The sequence below is a fragment of the Heterocephalus glaber genome, unplaced genomic scaffold, assembly GCF_053883595.1.
Source record: "Heterocephalus glaber isolate CG9 unplaced genomic scaffold, H.glaber_assembly_v1.0 deba00000122, whole genome shotgun sequence".
NCBI lineage: Eukaryota > Metazoa > Chordata > Mammalia > Rodentia > Bathyergidae > Heterocephalus > Heterocephalus glaber.
In genome coordinates this window covers 63,811,277-63,827,436 of record NW_028258138.1, presented here as the reverse complement: position 1 = coordinate 63,827,436, position 16,160 = coordinate 63,811,277, and the positions used below count along the sequence as shown (strand labels likewise).

General features: G+C 35.7%; 1 protein-coding gene across 3 annotated transcripts in view; it reads right to left on the bottom strand.

Annotated features, from left to right (window-relative positions):
• Positions 1-621: 621 nt before the first annotated feature.
• The window catches only part of Gramd1c (GRAM domain containing 1C), a 105,987-nt gene continuing 90,448 nt past the window's right edge, over positions 622-16,160 (bottom strand). For 2 of the 3 annotated variants that reach the window (XM_087215756.1, XM_021263452.2), the window contains 8 exons: positions 13,805-13,923; positions 12,340-12,482; positions 11,529-11,632; positions 10,773-10,949; positions 9,304-9,361; positions 6,937-7,047; positions 6,600-6,705; positions 828-1,047 (listed from right to left, as the gene is read on the bottom strand). In XM_087215756.1, the coding sequence (XP_087071882.1) occupies positions 967-1,047; positions 6,600-6,705; positions 6,937-7,047; positions 9,304-9,361; positions 10,773-10,949; positions 11,529-11,632; positions 12,340-12,482; positions 13,805-13,923 (899 nt within the window). In that variant the 3' untranslated portion in view covers positions 828-966. Of the gene's footprint in view, positions 1,048-6,599; positions 6,706-6,936; positions 7,048-9,303; positions 9,362-10,772; positions 10,950-11,528; positions 11,633-12,339; positions 12,483-13,804; positions 13,924-16,160 lie in introns of all 3 variants that reach the window. The other variant, XM_087215759.1, reaches the window with a different exon arrangement.

Genomic DNA, 16,160 nt, shown 5'->3' with positions numbered 1-16,160 from the left:
AAAAAAAGAATGAAGCCACCAAATGTGGCCGCTAACACACTATTTTCAACCAGATAGGTCACTCTCACCATGAAAGACTGCTAAACCTAATCCAAGCTTAGTTCAAGTATGCATTTGATCTGTTACTAAATGTCCAGATTGTAACATCATCTGTTTTTTAAAACTCAGATGATGGTTCTTCATTTTGAACATTGGTATCCTACATGTTTCCTTTTCCTAAAATCACTCTTCTGCCAAATGATGTATATAAAAGAGGCAAGGTGATCCCATCTCTGATATTTTAATAAATTAACTTTCATCAAGATATAAATGTCTGAGGAACTTTTCAGATAATGAACAACATGCATATTCAAAACATTTGACTATTGAATTTGCATACCAAATAAATGAAGACATTGTAACATTTACGGGATAAAAACCTAGAAATGTTATATATGCCTAAAAATTGTCCTTTTAAATTAGTAATGCTAGAGCTTTCTTTTCATATTGTCTTCTTTAGTCTCATAAACTTACCACAACTGGGAACGCAGTCTGTTGGATATGTAGTGATTCTGTGCTAACAGACAAATTTAAAGCATCAAACTTTAAGCTGTACTCTAGAAAAGAAGCCATACTACTCAATTCAGTGTGTCTCACTTTCTTTTTGTATCAGAGTTTCAATTCCAGAATATATTTCACAGTTCACTAGAGAAATTCATAGCTTAAAAATATGTGTAGAAAGCTGGGGATTTAGCTCGGTGGTTCCACTACCTGCCTTGCAAGTGCAAGGTCCCAAGTTCAATCCCTAGTACCAAAAAAAAACATGTGTAGGAAGTGAAAAAACAGAATTCAGAGAGTAATTATCAAATGTTATTAAAAAGAATTTTCATATTAAAAATCTCAATGAGAAAATGAGATGTTCCTGGGACAATTAAAATCCTTCATTCGCCAGTTGTCTTCCAGATACTGTTTTAGTCCATAATATTACTAGCTTCCAACAGGTGTGCCAGTCTTGTTCTTATTTAGTAGATCAAAGGTTTTCTGAAGCATAATGAGTGAGCTCTTCAGCTGCAAACAAAATTCATTTTCAAAAATCAGATTGTGTAAATTTTTCTAATTATTTTATGCCAAAAGTTTACAATTACATTCATAAATTTTATTTATATGATGCCCAAAGAAAACATTGAATATTAAACACCTGATTCTTTAGAGTATCAGCTGTGGATATGACTGTTACAGAGTTCTTCCCACTGGCTGAAGTATTGCCCAGCTTCCTACTTCTGTATATTCTACCTTCCAATAGATCCATTAATCAGATTATCCAAAGTGAAAGGCTTGCTTTGTTAGATAGTTTCTGAAGTGCAGTGGTCTCTTCACTGTCCCCTAAACAACTCAAGTTCCATTGCTGGGCCATTCCTTGCTATTATGCTTACATTCCTCTTTGCTTATCTAAACTTATCCATGTCTCAAATATCTCCATGTAGTTTTTTCCTAATCGCCCTGCTTCTAAACTCCCAGAGCATTACTCTTAGTACTTAGCAATGCGAAACTTAATTTTGTACTTTTTTATAGTGTTTAGCAATACACATGGACATCTGATTTCTCTAATAAAGTTGAAATATGTCTTCATTCAACAATTATTTATTGCTTATCTATTATATACTGGGCAAAGTACGGTACTGACCCAAAATGGCTCTCTGCCTTCCTAGAGTGTTCAAACTAGTGAGGGATGAACTAAAATAAATACACACATAAAGATAGATTTTTTATTCCATTTTTTGACTTGAGTATCATTTCTGAAATGAGGCCCTCTAGGAGAGAATTAAGTGTAAGCCTGGAGGAAAACTGAACTCTGTTTGAGGCATGATCACTTTGGGATGCTGCTAGTCATCCAGGTAAAGACACCAAGGAGGCAAGTGACTGCCTGAATCCAGAGCTCAGGGCAGAGGTCAGGGGAAGAGATAGATTTGGGAGCTGCCATTGTTTAATGTGTCCCCTTCAAAGTTCATGCTGAAATTTAATCCCCAGTGCAACAGTAGTAAGAAGTATTGCTTGGAGAGATGACAGGTCATGAAGGCTTTGCACTCAGGAATGGACTTCTGCAAAAGGGTTGAAGGGAACCAGCTAGGTTCCTTTTATGCTCTTTGGTCCCTTCTAACCTGTAAGGATACCTAGATGGCACCATTTATGAGGAATAGACTCTCATCCAACCCTGAACCTGCCAGTGGCTTGATTTTGGATGGCCCAACTTCCAGAACTATTTCTGTTTCTACATGATCCAGTCTCAGAGATTTTGTTATAGTAGCACAAATGATCTAAGACAGGAATCCTAAGTAGATCTAAGAGGATCTAAGTAGATTTTAGAGGAGTGAGGAGTGAGGAGATAACCTAAAGAGAAAGCAGAAGAGAAGGAAAGAGAACCTTACAGAGCCCTGCAGCATTTGGGACAGGAAGAGATCAAGTAAACCAGCAAAAAGTTTTTCACTATTCTAAATGAAAGAAGCCAGTCACAGAATGCCACATATTCTATGAGCCACTTACTTGAAATGTCTTGAATAGGCAAATCTGCACTAATGAAAGTAAACTGGTGGGTAAAGGGAGCAACTGCTAATGGGTACAGAGTTTCTTTGGGGTGCATACAAATGTTCAGGAAATAGTGATGATGGGTGCATAACCTTGGGAACATACTAAAAGTTCTTTTAAAAGGTGAACTTTAGGGGCTGGGGATTTAGCTCAGTGGTTCCAGCACCTGCCTCGCAAGCGCAAGGTCCTGAGTTCGATCCCTGGTACCCCCCCCCAAAAGGTGAACTTTATAGTATGTGAATTACATCACAATAAAGGTGATCTTTAAAAAAAATATGTTCAGAAGGCAAGACTACATACATTTAAAGCAAAGGAGTGGTCAGCCCTGTCAAATGCTGACACTGTAAATGAATACTATAAAAGGTAAATTATTTTTACACACTAGAGATCCTTGTATCAAACAATGCCAATAGAGGCAATTATGGGAGAAGAAAATCACGCAGCAGTGAGCTGAAGAGTGAAATCCCTAAAAGCACAGTAAAGGGATTTGGGGGGGGTGGGTACCGGGGATTGAACTGGGAACCTTGCACTTGTGAGGCAGGCAGCAGAACCACTAAGCTAAAACCCCACCCCCCAGTAAAGGGATTTTAAAAGGCATAAATCCACAGAGGAGGAAGAACAATAAAGGAGAAAACAGCAGCATAACTTTGGAAACTAGAAATCACATGGATAACAACTGGCTTGGGGGAAAAAAAAGTCCTAAATTAACAGTAGGGAATTCAGAGCACCAACAAAATTAACCTGGAAGAATCTTCATCAGGTGTTGATGGCCAGGAAGAAAGGGCCAAAATAAGAAAAACTAGATAAAACTTTGGTTATATGCTATCTCCTACTATGTAGGCAGAAGTCTAGAGTTTTATTTTCCAGCCAGGATAAAACAGTCTCTGGCTGTCTGGCCTGCATTGTTAAGACAGTGATACCACAGCAAAAATGGTGATTATGTGAAAAAATGTCTACTGAACACTAAGACTGTCCTGTCCCTTCTACCCCTCCCTCCCCATCCATCTTCTACTCCGCTCTTAAAAATACCAGTGGCCAGCTCTCTCATACTCAGGAGAATGAGTCTTCTCTGTGGAACTGACCATCCTCTGGCAAACTGACCTGAAGGTAATAATATCAGGATTTCTCAACTATCCATTCCAGCTAGCTCTATAAAGAAGTTTATGTAATCTAGTCCAATGCTTATGTTAAGAGCCTTCATCACGATCCACACAAGTAGACAACTGAGGACTATCAGGTATCTAAAGAGATCCTCTAAAGACACAAATTAAGAAGGGAAAGAATTGTGATGGAAAATGAGTATATAAGAAGAAAAAATTGTCATTAATATCTTCAGAGAACTAAAGATATTATAGTCTTAAAAATTATAGCACCACAACAAAGAATTCAGAAAAATAATAGCTCTTTGAAATTAAAATCATGTTAACAATAATTAGAAAGCTCAACAGAAGAATTTGATGATAAAGCTAAGGATATCTCTGAAGATGTAGAACAAAAATGCAAAATGATGGAAGCTGAAAAGAAAAGATTATACAACCCAGCCAAGAGAGGGCTGACATCTAAATATAGGAATTGTAGAAAGTCAGCGGAGAAAAAATAGAGGGGAGGCAATCATCTCCTGTATGACTTAAGGAAATTTCCAGGACTATAGAACATGAATTTCCAAATTAAAGGATCAGGAAGGATAAATGACTCTGAATTCTCAATAGTAACACTGGCAGCCAAAAGACAATGAAGAAATGCCTTCTAAGTTCTGAAGAAATATTATTGCCAATCTAGAATTCTGTTTCCCACCAAACCATCAATCAAGGGAAAGGATAGTATAAATTTTTTTTCAGGTAAATGAACTCAAAATATTTACCTCCACGCTCTCTTGGGAAGCTACTAGAGAATGTGCACCACTAAAGGGATATATCTCAGTGGTAGGGTGCTCGCCTTGCAATGTGTAGGGCCCTGTTTCTGTCCCCAGCCTTGGTGAAAATAAAGGAGAAAGGAAAACATGGGACATAGGAAGCAGACAGGAATCTCTGAATGATAGCTGTGTACCAGGCATAGAGGACCATGGTGGAATTCCTGAATGAATAAAGATTTTAGGAGGAGATTTATAAACAGAGAATTAGAAGACAAAATGTTTAATGATACTGATAAATGAATCAGCTGTAATAAGGTAATTTTAAAGATAGCCAAAAGCACAGAAAAGATAGTCATGATTTAATTGTATGGCCCAGCTCTAAGTAGCAAACTTAACCAAAACAAAGTCAATAATGAGTATTGATCTAATCAAAATTATGTTATAACTTCATTGGGAAGACAGTAGGAATCCAAAATACATGTGTAGGGGGTGAGAGGTAAGAAAGAAAACCAAATCCTTCTTTTCTAAAACAGAAAGTTAAAAGATAATGTCTAAAGCTGAAACACTCAAGAAATGGGGAAAAATGTGCTGAGACTGCCATTTTTCTGAACAAATATTGTAGAATAAATTAAAGCTTTGTGTGAACTATTGATTTTAAAGAAAATAAAAAGTGAATGGGTTATGAAGAATAAAGAAGTGACAGCCAGAGTAGGCAACTCTGAAAAAGCCTATGAAAGGACGTAGATAGAAATAAGTAACTAGAGAAGGATGTGGGCAGAGTGGGTTTGTTGGTACAGGAGTAACAGAGCAGGGTCATATGCTGATGGTAAAAATCTAGTTGATGAGGAAAACTGAGAACAAATGAGAAGTAGAAAAGCAATAGACAAAGCTAACATATGCTGGGACTTGCTTCCTATAGGCAGAGGACTACTTCTAATATTCAAAAAGAAGAGGATTATAGGTATGCTTACAGAAGGAGGAAAAGTTTCTCCTTTCTCCATAAGTTATGGTCATTAGCTGGGAATGAGAAAATGGAGGAGAAGATGAGGAGAAAGGTGAAAAATATGACACACTCCTTGCTTATAGTGGGAAGAAAAAGTTACTGAAGAACTGTCGATAGTGCACATCTGAAGAGTACCCAGCTGAAGCTCTCCCCTTCAGTGCCCACGTGATATCCTAACAAATGCTCAGTAATTGAATCTCTTAAAAACAAGTATATATATATATATATATATATATATATATATATATATATAACATATTAACAGTGATTGTGTCTGAATATAGAACCATGTTCTCTTCTACTAGTCTCTGTTTTTCCATGATGAAAGCAAGCATGCTGGGCATGGTGGTGCATGCCTGTAATCCCAGCACTTGGGAGGCCGAGGCAGGAGGATTGCTGTGAGTCCAAGGTCAGCCTGGGCTACATAGTAAGTTCAAGGCCAGCCTGAACTGCATAGCAAGATCCTATCTCAAAATAAATAAATAAATTTTTTAAGAGCAAGCAAGCATGTATTATATTCATAAGGGAAATATAAATCTTTATTTTTCACAGGGAATCCTAAGTTTTGGTTCATGGAACTAAGCAGCACATATTGATAATGCCATGGTCACAATATGCTGTTACTAGCCAAATACTGAAATAATCTGTATTCATTTCGATGAAGAACTGGTAAAATACATCACATTTACACAGTTGAGCCCTATGGAGCTATTAAGAGGAAGTTCTTTATATATTGATATAGAAGTATCTCCAACATATATGGTAAAAATAAAAGCCAAATAATGAAAAGTAAGTACAGTAGCTACCATTTTATAGGAAGAGTTTTTTGGTTTCTTTGTTTTTGTTTTTGGTACCGGGGATCGAACTCGGGTCCTTGCACTTGCACAGCAGGCAGCGAAACCACTGAGCTAAATCCCCGGCCCAGGAAGAGTTAATTTTAAGCATATAATTGTATCTAGGAAGGCCAATAAAAAGAATGAAATAGGTGATATGGAAACACCTTCAGAATCTATAACTAACTGAAATTGAAGGTATTTAACTTTTTTTGTAGAAAAAAAAGTGCATATGTATGTAATATGCATAATGGAGAAACTTTTTTCAAATATGGTTATTCTCATAACCAGAGTAACTAATCACAATGGTACAAAGGCACTAAACACTGCAGTACCAAGATTTGCCCACCTGTTCAAGCATCAGTATGGAATCTCGCAGCACTCCTTTTAAACGATGGGCCTGATCTTTGTCCTTTTGACTATCTTCTGTTCCAGAGACCGTATCAGAGGCTAAACTGAAAGAAAAAACAACATCATCAAAATCAAGAGACTAGCTTATAATCCTTCATTTCCAAAACTTTCAGTGCCCCCATAACTGGAAACAAAACACAAAATTAAACCAACAAATAATCTATTTATGACTATAGGAGAGTAGCAGACAAAATTTCTGAAAACTGGAATTGGATTATCTATAACAAGGAACTACTGAAATAATATGGTGAATATACGTGGGGTGGGAGACTTACTTTAAAGATTTCTCTTCTTGGAGGTGGAGACGGTAAAAGGACTGAACAGCATATTCAATCTTTGACAGCTTCAGAAACAGTGTCACATTCAACACAACTAGGAACATCAAACTAGGCAGAGCACATTACACCTGGTTAATCCACACTTATCAAGACTAATGCAAAATATGCATGCAAAAGCTGCAAAAATGTATGTTTTCTAAACTGTTTTCCCATTATTTAAATAAATTATCCCTATTTTATCATATAAAATAAGTAAGGCAATAAGTGGATGCTGAAGAAAAAGAAACAAGTACAGTAAAGGTCTTTTAATATCCCCAACTCACAGGTTGAGGTTGTCTCTGACATCTCTCCTCTCTGCTGGCAATTCCAGCCAGTGTGGATATGGACCACCAGCTAAGAAATCTATCAGGTAAGCTTTCATGCTCTATTTTTGGGTACTTTGGCTTCAGCAATCACACGCTCATAATGTTGCATTACAAAAAGGAAATGAAGATCAATATAAAGCTGATCTTAGATAGATCATGACTCATCTTATTCCCAGTAGAAGAAAAAAAATATATATATATATTTCAGCAAAATTGTCTTCTTATTCATAATGGGCAAAGAAAGTATAAAGTCCCAAATACACATTAATGATATCAAATACAAAATGTTACATGCTAAGTGAACTTAATGTATTGGTTTTCACAGAAAACTATCAAGTGAATGGATTCATACATTACTATACATATATGTAAATACAGAGGGCTAGGGATGTAGCTCAGTGGTAGAGCTCTTGCCTAACATGCACAAGGACCTGGGTTCAACCCCCAAAACAGGAAAAAGAACAACATCAATAAAATATTACATGCTAAATAAATGTAATGTATTGGTTTCACAGCAGACATTCAAGTAAATGGATCCATCCCTTATTAGACGTACATATATTCAACTATATAAGTGAAATCATTATCTATGTACTTATCTTTTTCTGTTAAAATATTGACTTACCTTAAAAAATATATAATGGAGCTGTGAGTATAGCTCAGTGGCAGAGCACTGGCCTAGCATGTAAATGGCCCTGGGTCTGAGTCCCAATATTGTAAATAGAGGTGTGTGTATATAATATGTATGTATATATATTATATTCAAAGGTCGATATTAGGTATTTATATAACTATATAGAGAAAAGAGGGTTTAAGGGAAAAAACTTAAGGCTAGCAAGAAAATCCTATCTATGAAATTACTATGGCACTGAAATAGTATGTAAATCAGTGCATTCAATATTTGAGTATAAATTTTCTGCAAAGCAATGCAGAATGACACTGATAATAGTTACCATTCAAAATTGTTGTAACAAACTAATATTGTACTATATTGTACCATAATGTTTACCATATTGTTTATGCTATAAAACTCAAAGGAATAACAAATACTTTCTATGTTCTAAAATCTATACTGAGAAAAACTAATTGATATGAGTTTCAGTCCAAAAAATTATCACCCAGAATGCATCACTGTGTCAACCAATTCAACTAATCTAAGAGACTAACTTATTCAAGACTCATACAGAGCCATGAGTACTCTAAATATGACCTCCCAAGTAGATTCCTATAGTGTGCCCTGAGATTCAGACTAATTGCCCAGTTATTTTTCACCATTTGATGCTCACATTGCAGTCAGAATAACCTGGAGTGTGTGCTTTAAAATAGTGATTCCTAGGGCTGGGGATTTAGCTCAGTGGTTTCGCCGCTTGCTGCGCAAGCACAAGGACCTGAGTTCGATCTCCAGTACCAAAAATAAATAAATAAATAAAAATAAAAAATAGTGATTCCTGATCCCTAGAGCCAAGGTCTACTGACTCAAAGCTTTTTCCTCAATCTCTGAAATTTAGGGTCAAGAAATCTGAATTTTAGCAAGCTTGTTATGATTGTTATGATTGTTATGATTGTTATGCACAGTAAAAGATAAGAACTACTGAGAGTAAATTAGTATTTTGAGGACTTTACCAGTATGTATATATAAGTATGTGCTTTAAATTTATGGAACTTCCCACTAAAACTATGATAGTTGAAATAAACCAGGGCCGGGGATTTAGCTCAGTGGTTCCGCCACCTGCCTTGCAAGTACAGGGTCCAGAGTTCAATCCCCGGTACCAAAAAAAGAAATAAGCCAGATTGGTTACAAAATAAAGACACTTGTTTAATGTGTACTTTTCCTTCAAATTTAACAATTCTGAAAATCACACATCAAAAACTGTCCTAGTTCAACATTCATCAAATAGTGGCAATTTCTACCCAGTAATATACGATACAAATTCATTTGGGAACCAGTTAAAAGTAAATGAAGACACAAGCAAAATTAGGATTCACAATAAATACTTACAAAATACTCATTACCACAATAAGAGCAATGTTAAAGCTTTCCACTTTCTTTTTCTTTCCTGAAGATCACAAGAAAAAGGATGCATTAGAGTGAGGACTGGGATTACAACTGATAAAAATTTAATATTCATTTGAAAAGAACTGGACTAGAAATTTTTTAAATTATTTGTAACAACAAAGTAGGGAAAATTCCCCGCACTCTTTTTTGGATTTCTGGTATCTTGAGTAATGTGAAACAAGTCTATAAAAAGAAAACCTACAACAATCCTTCAAATTTTGAGTATAATTTACCCTAAAATTAAATAAACAATTCAATACATCATGGGTGATATATAGCTAAGTACTACCTCTGCAAATAATAATTGAGCTTTGTTTACGTACAGAGTTTCACTCCCTAAAAAAATCCTCACCTATTCATTGTTGCCTAAACTTTTAAATTCCAAAATTAAAGGACCATTAACCTTCAATAGTGAATAAATATATTCACACTAAGATATAAGCCTAAAAAGAATTTGATAATATAGGAGGATGAGACAGTACAACAGCTTTATAGCTCTGAGAGGGGAGAGTAACAGTAGGGGCAAGATGTTTTCAAAATTCAGAGAGTAAAGATAATAAAAGTCAAGTTCCATCTTTATGGTTTTTTGAGGCTGGACCTGACAGTACCCAAGAGCAGTACGTCAAAGACAAAAGTCAATAAAAGTCAAGTGTAAATAAGGACTAAAAGGTATAATAGATAAAGTGAAATAGGAAGAAAAGGGGCAAAGGGGAAGGGGCAGTGGGAGGGGTAGGGGAAAGGAAAGAAGGGAATGGAATTAATATGAGAAAATGAAAAAATGGAAACAAAGTCTTTGTAAATAGGGAGGGATTGAGGGATTGAAGGGCAGGGGAATGGGGAAAAAATAAGAACCAAGAGAGATTACGTAAAGGTGCAATTTCCAATGATGAATGTCATTATATTGTCTACCTAAAATGTACCAATAAAATTAATTTTTAAAAAGATTAGGAACACTCTCATTAAAGGAAAGAAAAAAAGACCAAAAAAAAAAAAAAAAAAGACAGAACTCAAATATCCATGGTTGCTAGGTAAGAATAAATGAGAGAAGCAGTCCAGGAGCAGGACACTGGTGTTTGTGGTGGGGTCTGTGGCCAGCTGAGGAGCACACACCAGCCTGAAGCCGCAGTTATAAAGAAACTTCAGCCAACTGTTGCCATGAAGGGATTTGGATGGTGGGCTGTCAGATCTGAGTTTTCATATAAAAATCTCCAATTTTAAATTGTTGTGTGGGTCAAGTAAATTACTACTACTAGTCATATCCTTGCCATTTTGCAATTGCTCTTTTATGCTTATATACTAATTTTCAGTAACTGAATACGATAAAGATTATCAAAAAGAAGGGGAGAAATTCAGATCTCCTAACTGACTTATAAATAAGCTAAGATATTCATCTGTTTACCAGTGACAGCTACCTGGAATATCTGCTTTGGTCTCTAAGGTCGTATCTCCAGAAAAGCCCTGAGAAGTAAGCTTCGGAACTGTTTCTGCTGTTCGGTTGAATGTTCGCCTTCTTCTTCGTAGGCCACTAAGTTTTCCGGCATCTTCGATGGACTGATTTAACACAGATTCTTCCATTAACAACTCTGATTCTAAGAAATGGTTTTTAAAAAAAGAATCTTTAGATATGGGAAAAAAAACTATAAGACAGAAGGATTTTTTTTTAAGCCTTGATAACTTTCTTTAACTATTTTTAAGGTTCTTATGGCCTAGATTCAAACTTTACTCTAATAAAAAGCTTTACAGGTACAATGACCTCATAATGAGGTTTCATTATTCTAGGAAGAATGTATATTAAAAGTGTTGGAGGGCCAGGAATTTAGCTCAGTGGTGCTGCCTCCTGCCTCACAAGTGCAAGATCCTGAGTTCGATTCCCTGGTACCAAAAAAGAAACAAGAAAAAAGTGTTGGGGTCATCAGTGCAAATTTGTCATGTGCTATATTAAATATTAATGCAGTTGTTTCAGTTATGGAAAAAACAGGCCACCCACTTACAGTGGATCATTAGAAAGATTTCCAGGATAGGTTATGGTATCACAAAGGAAAGAGCAGCATATAATAGTTCTAATTTTCAATAAGGGTTTGCAAGAAAAGAAGTACTAGTAAAGAAAATCTGCAAACCACCTATAAATCCCATTTTTTGTCATTTATTTCATCAAAAACTCTACAAACCAAGCTGTCTGAAATAGTCCTCCAGTGAACTCCAAGAATTCTTCTCAATTAAAGATTTGATAAGGCCCCATGGTTGTTTTTTGTATTTCAAATCTGTAGAAACTCTAATAGGATAAGAAGAAAAGAAGGCAATGTATTTAAGGACAAACTTTAGTTGTATTAATATTGGAATTAAATGTAAGGTTATGTTACATAGAAACCCCAAAGTATGCAAAGTGATTGGAACTAAAAAAGAAAACTTGTCTACTGATAATGATTTCTTTAAAAACCACTGTGAGCTGCTAATAACTTCATCAAATTGTCCTTCTAAGTACATACCATTTTGTTACTTTACTTTCTGTAGCCTTGAATTTGCCTTAGCAATCAAAGCTCCAAATACATGCTAAATTTTGTAAATGCCTTGTATAAAAAATCTCTAGAGGTCACACATTAGCTTAAAGTAACTACATTAACTAGGACTTGCCCATTTCTCCTTAATGTACCCACCCTTCTCCTTCCCCGCTGTAGCAGTTGCTGCTCACCATGTGCTCTCCCAGAGCTCCCAGCCCCCTGCCTATAAACAGGGCCATGTGACTAGTCCAGGGAACTACAACACATTTCTACTGCTTTTTATTAGCAACTGAAATGCCTTTGTTCTGAGATGTGTAATACAGGATGACAACGCCTTAAGCAACTGGAGTCCTGGGTGAGGAGCTCCACCCCTCTTCTGCCTGAACATGTACATTAGGCAAAAAATAAAGCTAAGAACTCAGAATTAGTATTACCAGAGTATATTTAGCCTACTCTAACACACTCATTTGCAGTATCTCACCTGAGCCTGCATTTCTGTTTTGAAGACCGAATGATACAGTATCTGTTCAGGGTGTAGAAGTAATCATGGTAAGGGACATCATGGGTTAGTACTTCTGAATCTACTAAATAAAATTGTGCTTCCCGACTGTCTTTGCACAGTGTCTGCCAAAATAAGATTTTTAAAAATTCACACGGACATTTTTAACATTTTATATGTTTCTTGGCAATTTAGCACATACTAGAATTCCTTCTCAGGAATTACAAGACACCAGAAGTCTATATACCAAGGTATAATAGCCTTCATGTGGGCTATGCTGCTATAAACTGAGAAAAGATCCAGAGAAACAGAGAAGCTTCCACTCTGTCATTTCACTGTACAATTGATGCTTTCTTTAAGGCATAAGGAAGAGAAAGGAACCATATAATCTCATTAAGAGTTTTCTAACTTCCTGTTAGGGGGACAATTCAAAACTCAGTTGAACAATAACAAGGGCCTACCCTGAGATTTTTGAATGCTTAACAGAACCACCCTTCACAAAAACACAAAAAGGAGTAGGGCAAATGAATAAAACATCATTTTTCCTAAACTGGACTTAAACTGGCTATCAGCTAAATAAACCTTTCTCATTTTAGCCACATTTTTTCTACCTATCTTCTGAGGGGATTCCCATAGTTATCAAAAATTCCAATCTACCAAAACACTGGACTTTTCTTGTATTTTTGACAATCTTTAAACTTTTTTTAAAAGGCAAGAAATTACCCCCTTTTAAACACTGATGCACAGAACTGCAAGAGCATGCCTTGTTTGGGTGTTAACAGTACCTGCAGAACAGATGTGCTACACTTCAACAGAAATTGGCCAAACACACAACTCCACTCTAAGAGAGTATACACTGGTTACTGAAGAAGAGCATTCAATAGCTGTTTACTTCCATGAACTCAATCTCTTCCCACCACAACCATCTAGCTATCTAGCTCTAACCCTTTACATGATTTTGCAAATCAGATTTTAGAGATATACTTTTAAAAGTCTTTTATTGTGAAAAAGTATAAGCATGCAAAAGAGTAGAAATGAAATATAATGAACCCTCATGAGCTCATCAACCAACTTCAACATTAATTACTACCTGCTCTTGTTTCATCTGTAGCCCATGCCCCTATTCCTTTCCTCCACCACCATCCTCCGCCTGGCTAATTTTAAAAGAAATTCCAGGCATCAGTATAATTTCATCCACAAACACTTAGGTACATTTCTTTTTAAATTCTTCAGTATATCATTAAAAAAAAATAAGTACTGTTTAGTCCTCAAATCTCATAAATAACTTTTTCACAGATTATTGGATTAGGATTGGGCTGATAATGGCTTTATATACTTCTAAGTATAAGTTTCTCCTCCCCCTTTTTCCCCTTGTTATTTATTTGTTGAAATTATCTTGTCTTGCCATAAGCATGACTCTTTTGGAATACTAACAGAGTAGACATACCTGGTTTTCAGTAGCAGCAGTACATTTTCCAGTAAGTGGATTATTAAGGACTATAGTATAGGTCATGGTTCTCAGTTGATCACCTCCAGATTCTATAGTCCAAGGAGTAGATACTACGTCTAATCATGGCAAACATAAAATAAGTTAGTTCTAGAAGGGTGTGGCTTAAAATGGAATCAAAGGTGTAGATTTAGAATTAAATTTTAACTTTCGACCAGTCCTAATCCTTTAAACTATATGCTTAACATTAAAGAGAGATTAAATACTAGACACTCTTCTTAGATATGACATGTATACATCTCTGAAACACTTATTTCTAAATTGTTTTCTGTTAACGAACTTTTTCTTTAGTAGAAGATAAAAGTTACTTCATCTGTAGGCTTCTTCTTAAAGTCCCTAGGACCTATGGAGAGGGACAAAACACTTCAACATACCACCATTGAGGACAAAACTTTGAAAGACATTTGCTATTGTGCAACAATATGACTTCAATATCCACTTGTAGAGAAATCATATCAGTGTTATGAGAAATCATGGGTGATAGTAGCTTGTCTGCCAAAATCTTTAATCAAGGTGAGATGACAGCATATAAATGATTATATTTTATATAACGTTTTCTATATTAAGAAGGCTGTAGGATCATCTCCCTATGTTTTTGGTGGGATCTTGGTCAAAATTCTTTTATGTGCTTAGGAACAACATAATGAGTACAAACACTGTTTGAACAGAAATATAGCTTTAGAACAGCACCATACAGTGAAGGTCATTTCATGAAAGCCAAACGTTAGTTAAGTACAGATAAAAGCATTATGAACTCCATTCAAAGACCTAACCAGATTACCTAATGCCACTACACAGATGGATGTGGGCAATTACTCAGCATGTTTGGAGTCTGTTCACCAAATTCTAAAGTATAGCTGCCTTTATCTCACCCATTACCCACAATCAAAGGAATGAAGCAAGGCTTCAGGATATAGCCAACTTCATTCAACTTCTCTTCTACAGCAAGGCCTAGGGACTTAATGAGGGATCTTGAAACTGCCTCTTGAGTATCTGGAAAAATCTTATAACTAAATTAAAAAGAAAACTTCAGAAACCATGAAATCTATAAAACTGATTTATTTAGGTGTACATGAAATAAGAATATACAATTATTTCTAAAATACTTTTATTTAGTTTTTGTTTGTTTTGCGGAACCAGGGATCAAACTCAGGACCCTGTGCTTGCCAGGCAGGTGTTGTGCCACTAAGATAAATCCCCAGCCCTATTTTAGTTATTTTGAGACAGGGTCTCACTACTTAGTTCAGGCTGCATTTAAGTCACTATGTAGGCCAGGCTGGCCTCAAACTCACAGCAATCCTCCTGCCTCAGCCTCCTGAGTTCTAGGGTTATAGGCATGAGCCATCACTCCTGGCTGAAAATGATACAAATAAGACGCTTTACATCAGAAACAGAATTGAAAAATATCATTGAATTCTGCTGTTAGAACTGTATACTCTGCAATAAAGCAAAAATCAACAAAGATCAGACCAAAAAATATATATATATTTTGCCATATTTATTACACTTGTATTTCTACCAATGTTACCAGCAAGGCCAAATGAGTATCATTTTCCATAACCTTACCAAATTAACCTCATATAGGAACAGTCAGTCCTGCAATACATAGGTAAAATTCACCCTTTTAAATCTCAAATAAAATTGTAAGGAAATGCTAATAGTATAGAAAAGGACATGAGCCATTTTGATATGCTGAAGTAAAGTAATTAAGAAGCAGGAATTTTAAAAAAAGAAGCCGGAATTATAGAACAATTACTTTAAGAATGCTTTGAAATAATAAAATTTTTAAATTGGTGAATCTTTACATCCATTAGGATGACTATTATAAAAAATACACAGAGAGAAAACAAGCATTAACAAAACTGTGGAGAAACCAGAGCTTCTGTATATTGCTGGTGGGAATGTAAAATGGGGGCAATCATGATGGAAAACAGTATGTCTTTCTCAAAAAGTTAAAGTTACCCTATGATGCAGCAATTATACTTCTAGGTATATAGCCAAAAAAAGGTAAACAGAAAGCAGAAGACTTGAATAAATACACATCAATATTCATGGCAGCATTAGATATATATCAAAAGCAGGGGACTTAAACAGGTATTTATACATCAATGCTCACAGCAGAATTATTCACAGTAACTAAAAATGTAAACAATCCAATGTCATAATGGATGAATGAAAAAAAAAGATCCTTTCTCTATACACACAATTGAATATTCTGCCTTAAAAGCGGATGAAATTCTTCCATATGCTACAGTATGGATGGATGAACCATTACACTAACTGTAATAAGCCCATC